Source organism: Gavialis gangeticus, unplaced genomic scaffold (genome assembly GCF_001723915.1).
Source record: "Gavialis gangeticus isolate Ggan-Ray unplaced genomic scaffold, GavGan_comp1, whole genome shotgun sequence".
Taxonomy (NCBI): domain Eukaryota; kingdom Metazoa; phylum Chordata; order Crocodylia; family Gavialidae; genus Gavialis; species Gavialis gangeticus.
Window position 1 is genome coordinate 10323700 of NW_017729014.1, and position 5449 is coordinate 10329148.

The 5449-nt window shown below is 52.7% G+C and overlaps 1 protein-coding gene across 1 annotated transcript; it reads left to right on the forward strand.

Annotated features, from left to right (window-relative positions):
• The first annotated feature begins 6 nt into the window (after nucleotides 1-6).
• MAD2L2 (MAD2 mitotic arrest deficient-like 2 (yeast)) lies at nucleotides 7-5184 on the forward strand. Its single transcript, XM_019511729.1, has 8 exons — nucleotides 7-108; nucleotides 542-660; nucleotides 947-1018; nucleotides 2228-2328; nucleotides 2431-2525; nucleotides 3507-3580; nucleotides 3938-4030; nucleotides 4593-5184. The coding sequence occupies exons 1-8, from the start codon at nucleotides 69-71 to the stop codon at nucleotides 4632-4634; spliced, it is 636 nt and encodes a 211-aa protein (XP_019367274.1). The 5' UTR covers nucleotides 7-68; the 3' UTR covers nucleotides 4635-5184.
• The last annotated feature ends 265 nt before the right edge of the window (nucleotides 5185-5449 follow it).

The following is a 5449-nucleotide window of genomic DNA, read 5'->3' on the forward strand; positions in this document are numbered from 1 at the left end:
GCCGGCGGGGCGCAGTCGGTGCAGGGGCAATTCACGCCTCTCCCCCTTGCTCGCAGGTCGGCGGGACGATGACCACCCTCACCAGGCAGGATCTCAACTTCGGACAAGGTACGGCCGGGCAGGGGCTCCGTCCTGGCCGTGTCCGGGGAGGGGGCTACCGTGGTGTGACCCCGGCGGGCGCGCTGGCGGGGTGCGGGGTCTCACGAGACCGAGGTGCAGCCACGGCCTGTATCGGGAAGGGAGACGTGCGAGAGCGCTTTCACGGCCCAAAGAGTTTGCGCGGCCAGATGTTTCGATCCGCTTGCCGCCCTTTCGCCAGCTGGCTTCAGTTCTTTGCTTCCTGTCCCAAACTGTTGTGTAACATCGTCTGACGCTCAATAGCTGGCAAACCCCACGCTAATGAGGGTGGCAGCAAGTGTAAAATACATCGAAATCCCTCGGGGGGGAAAGTCGCTGGAGCGTATGGTACAGGTGCCGCAGCCGGGAAGCTCAGCTTTCCCTCCCCTGCTCGGCTGCACCTCCTTTCCTCTCCGCTCTCCAGTGGTCGCAGATGTCCTCTCCGAGTTCCTGGAGGTGGCTGTTCATCTCATCCTGTACGTCCGGGAAGTTTACCCCATCGGCATCTTTCAGAAGAGGAAAAAATACAATGTGCCAGTGCAGGTAGGAGACCCCCCGTCTGCAGGTGCACGGGCTTCGTCTGGGACACTCCTCGGACTAATTCCTTCTGGGAGATATGTCCAGACGAATGTCCCCATAACGCAAAAAGCTGTTGTCAGATGGTAACAGCATCCAATAGCTCCTGTCTGCTGGACTTGGCCTGCCAAGCCAAGGGTGAAAATTTCCCCTCCTCATTGTCCACCCCATTTGCCAGGGCTGCTGCTTCTCCCTGCCTTTGAAAAACCAGGTTACTCTTATTCAGTGCTCACTGCTCATTCTGCTTGCGCAGATGTCCTGCCACCCAGAGCTGAACCGGTACATTCAGGACACCCTGCACTGCGTGAAGCCGCTGCTTGAGAAGGTAAGGCCGTGCCAGCCCCCAGTGGGCAGGATATATGCCATCCTATCCACACCCTTCCCCTCTGGCCTTGATACAACAATTGTGCAATTGTTCAGTGCAGATTAGGCATGCAGGACCTCCCATGGCTAGTGATCCTGTCTTCTGTGTAAGATATAGCCGCTGAGAAGGTGAGAGATCCACTGTGCTTTCATAAAGCTTTCCCCACACCCGGGTCCAGCTTTGCATTTTATTACCTTGAGCTTGCTTCAGGGCCACCATGGCCTTAACTATACAGTATATTACAAATGAATCTCAGAAGATTAACATGAATTCATTTTAACAGCCACGTGGAAATCACTGGGAGTAGTCTTGAAAACAAAGTCAAGCACATGCTTCAACTCCTGATTCTCTCTGTGGGTGAAAAAGTCTGGCTGTCTGGAGCTCATAGCAAGATCGGGCCCCTGGCCCACTCTTCACTCACTGTTGCTGCTCTGTAGTTTGCATGTCCCCTCAGCTTGATGTCTGAAAACAAGCCAGTTTCACTTCCCAATGTAGTTTTCAGTTCGTTTCACCTTTGAGCATTAGCACAGAGCTACAGTGTTGGGATTGCAGATGCTATGGGAAAGACTTGGCTTTTCTGTTCTGAAAGTGGCACTTCCACTGGGTGTAAGTCTAGATCCATCTGACCCAAAGCACTTCCTAAAAAACTTAATCTTTACATAAGATCAGTTTTGGGGCTAAATTTGCCTCACTGTGGCTCCTTGAACCTACAGCCCTGATACAATCTCTGTTAATTCTCCTGCTCTGTGCATGTGGAGGCAGAGCAGCATTGCGAGGATACTCCTACAATGAGCGTGAACTGTCTGTGGCCTCTTACTGTCCCAGATTTGGGCATGCAGAGAACCTGCCTTAAGTACCATACTCTCAGACCAAGCTGGGTGCGAGTGGAGGCCTCCGACCACGCTTTGCCCATTGCTCCCCTAGAAATGCAGCATCAGGAGATGGGAAAGTTGCATTCTGTGGAACACATCTCCCTGCAAGTCTTGGGGTAACTCCTGCAATTAAGACCCCTTTCTGGCTATTACAGTGACAAAGTGCTTGATTGTGGCCATCTGGCAGGCATTGGGATAAAACTGCCCCAAAACAAGCCAGTTCCTGATTGGGGGCAGTAGAAGGGCAGGGGCTGGCACGGAGCTCTCCCTGAGTAAGGCTCTGGATTTGTGCTTGCAGAACGATGTGGAGAAGGTGGTGGTGGTGATCCTGGATAAAGAGCACCACCCAGTGGAGAGATTTGTCTTTGAGATCATGCAGCCACCTCTGCTGTCCATCAGGTAATGGTTTCCACATGGCTGGCCAGAGCCTGCTGCCCTCTCCTTGCATGTGAACTGTTTTGGTGGTGAGGAGGCTCCATAACAATCCTCTTCTCCATCCAGCTCGGATTCCCTGCTGTCCCACGTGGAGCAGCTGTTGCGTGCCTTCATCCTGAAGATCAGCGTGTGTGATGCCGTGCTCGACCACAACCCCCCAGGTAGGGCCCCAGTGCCCAGAGACTGTGGGGCCGCTTTCCTCTCACTTGTCCGTGCACATTTCTGGGCAGAGCACCAGTGGGAGGTGTCCACCAGCTCCTTGGATGCCTTTGAGGACCAGTGGGTGCAATAGGGGATACTCATTAGCCCGGTGGGCCTTGGGGCCCACGGTATTTTGAATGTTACAAATAGACAGGTAGGGCCCCAACCTCCCCTTTGCTCAGTGGCAGCTTTGCAGAAGCATGATGTCAAATGCTCGGCCAGGAAAGGCAGCACTGTATCACTGAGCTCAGGGCCCTCGCCCAGCCAGCCACAGCAGCACCTGTAAAGAGAGCTGGGCTTTATATAGTGACTTTTATCTCAGCAGCATTTCAAAGTACATGGATGCAGCATGACTGAAATGCAACCAGTTCTAGGGTGGGGTGTGCAAGAGCACAGGTCACACTTGTGGATAAAGGTAGGTCTGGCTTAGAACGTGGAGTAGAATCCTATTTCCACACCAGGCTCTCTTATCCTGAAAGTCTGCAGATGTATCTGGGCAAACTGGAAACACAACCTAGTCTTCAGCAGGATGAAGGCAGGCACCAAGCATCAGGGTTGACAGGGGGTCTGTGCTATGGGGAGATGATGCAGGAACTCTGTAACAGAGTTAAGGAAAGCCCTATTCCCCCTCAGTGCTGCAGAGATAGGGGTGGGTTTGTGGAAGGGCAACCAAGGTAGGGTGGGGAATAGAGGAGCCCAGGGCTTGGGGTGTGAGGTCTAGGCAGTGCTAGGGGCAGCACTGAAGTGAGAGCCAATTATCTGAGATGATACACTTTACCTTAATGACCCCTGTGGGAAAGGGCTGTGTTGAAGCATTCAGTTATCAGTGGACATGGGGCACGGAGGTGTCCGTTAGTCAGTGCAGTGCTTTGCTTGCACCTTGGATGGTACCTGCCAGGACCCCGACCGTGCAATGCCAGTGCCTTCCTTTTTCCTTGCAGGCTGCACCTTCACAGTCTTGGTCCACACACGGGAAGCTGCCACGCGCAACATGGAGAAGATCCAGGTGATAAAGGTGGGTGACACCCTTCTGCAGTAGGTGATCTAGGCCCAGCCCCTGGCTGAAGGGCAGGTATGGCCTGGGGTGTTGCCTAACGAGGAACTGCTCTATTAGTCACTGTCACAAGGAGGAAGTCTACTGCTGCTCTCGAGTCCCCGTCCAGACTCAGCTTTGGTTCCTCGCATGCCCTCCTCTTTCCTTACAAGCCCCTAACTCCCTCCTTACCCCTTTACCACAGGCTTGGAGCTGGGGAGATGAGGAGCAGCCCTGGGCTGCCAGCTCCACCCAGTCCTGCTTCTATTTGTAGTCCTCCTGAGAGCCTAAGGAAGCTCTTCCCCCCTGTGCTAAGGCTGTTGTCTTCTCTGCCCCCAGGATTTCCCATGGATTCTTGCAGATGAGCAGGATGTGCACATGCATGACCCCCGGCTGATCCCCCTGAAGACCATGACCTCTGACATCCTGAAGGTGAGCAGAGCTCCCGAGCCCTCCCTGACTTGCACAGGAGGCTGGTCGAGGGGTGGCTGAGCTAGGGCCAGCTATAATGAGTAGACTCTTCCCTATGTAAAGCTAGAGACACAGATGTGGTGGGAGGCACCACCAGAGCAGAGATGGATGGGTTTTTGGATTACCACTGCCCCCCTCCCCACATAATTTTTGGTCCATTGGCAGGTTTGTGCCAAATTTGGTGAACCGTCCAAAAATGTGTCAGCATTTTATAAGCCAAGTGCTTCGTTTGCTTATTTCAAAATGGGGTGTTGCAATGCCAATATGTTTTCGCAACATAAAATAAAAATTGATGCTATAGCCAAACATTCTGGAAGCTTCACTTTGAGCTGACCCCAGACAAGGACTTAAGGACTTTTTTTGGACCTTCCAATGAACAGAAAAAAATTGTCATTCACAGAACTCCACTCCCCAACCACCACCCCTGAGAACAAAAGCATAAAGCTAGTACTGCACCTTGTGAACAGCCGAGTGCCTCCTGCAGGGTTTTTCTTTGCTTAATTGCTTCCACAATCTCTTCCAGATGCAGCTCTATGTCGAAGAAAGAGCCCATAAAGGCACCTGATTCCACCTCTTCTGATCACTTTAAGCCTCATTCAGACCTCACCAGATCTTTCAGGGGAATCCGGTGTCTTCTGCTAGGACACACTTTATCTCAATACCAAGCATTTCTTCAGCTGGCTTCCTAAGCCAGTGACTCTGTGTTCATGGGGCATCTTCTGCCAGCCTGGCTGCCACTGGGTTAAAGTGCTCTTACCGCTGTATATAGAACTGACTTCAAACATTGAGCAAGAGCCTGTACCTGTGTATGTGTGTGTGACTACAGAGATTGTTACCGTGAGTCCTGGGCTGCAGGGGGAAAGATGCAATGTGGCCAGTGGGTGGAAGTCAGGGCTTGAGGTTTGGGTTTAGGAACCTGCCCTATCACCCCAGATACTTCTGTGTGGATCCATTTCATGCACCTCTGAGCATCCAGCTGGGTACAGCCTGGAGGGAGTTTAAGCTTATTAGCCAGATTTATCCCTGCTGAAGTTGCTGGACTTGCACCAGGGATGAGCGGGTCCACTGTGATTGTCGTGTGTGGTTTTCAATAAACATGGAGTGTTTTAGCCTAACAGAGCTGCTCAGGGGTCTGTTAAATCAGATGCCCCCTGGCAGAGGGGTATGTACTCTCTGATCGGAGCAATCTCTCTCACCTCGTACCTAACTGGCTCCTTTTTCTCTCCAGTGTCAGAAGCTGGGGCCCCTGCAGGTTTCCAGGGCCAGGCAGGAAAGGCCCTTAGATCTCTTGGGGTCCAGGTGGTTGTATAGTGCTGAGCCCCTGATGCTACATGCTTACCAGCAGCACAACAGCTTTGGAGATGTGATTGTCCTCATCCC

Bases quoted from the DNA above. Each gene is read 5' to 3' on its own strand.
- MAD2L2 (XM_019511729.1), top strand. From the start codon at position 69: ATGACCACCCTCACCAGGCAGGATCTCAACTTCGGACAAG. The intron at 661-946 runs GTAGGAGACCCC...CTGCTTGCGCAG, and splicing joins AATACAATGTGCCAGTGCAG to ATGTCCTGCCACCCAGAGCT. The intron at 2,526-3,506 runs GTAGGGCCCCAG...TTTTCCTTGCAG, and splicing joins GCTCGACCACAACCCCCCAG to GCTGCACCTTCACAGTCTTG.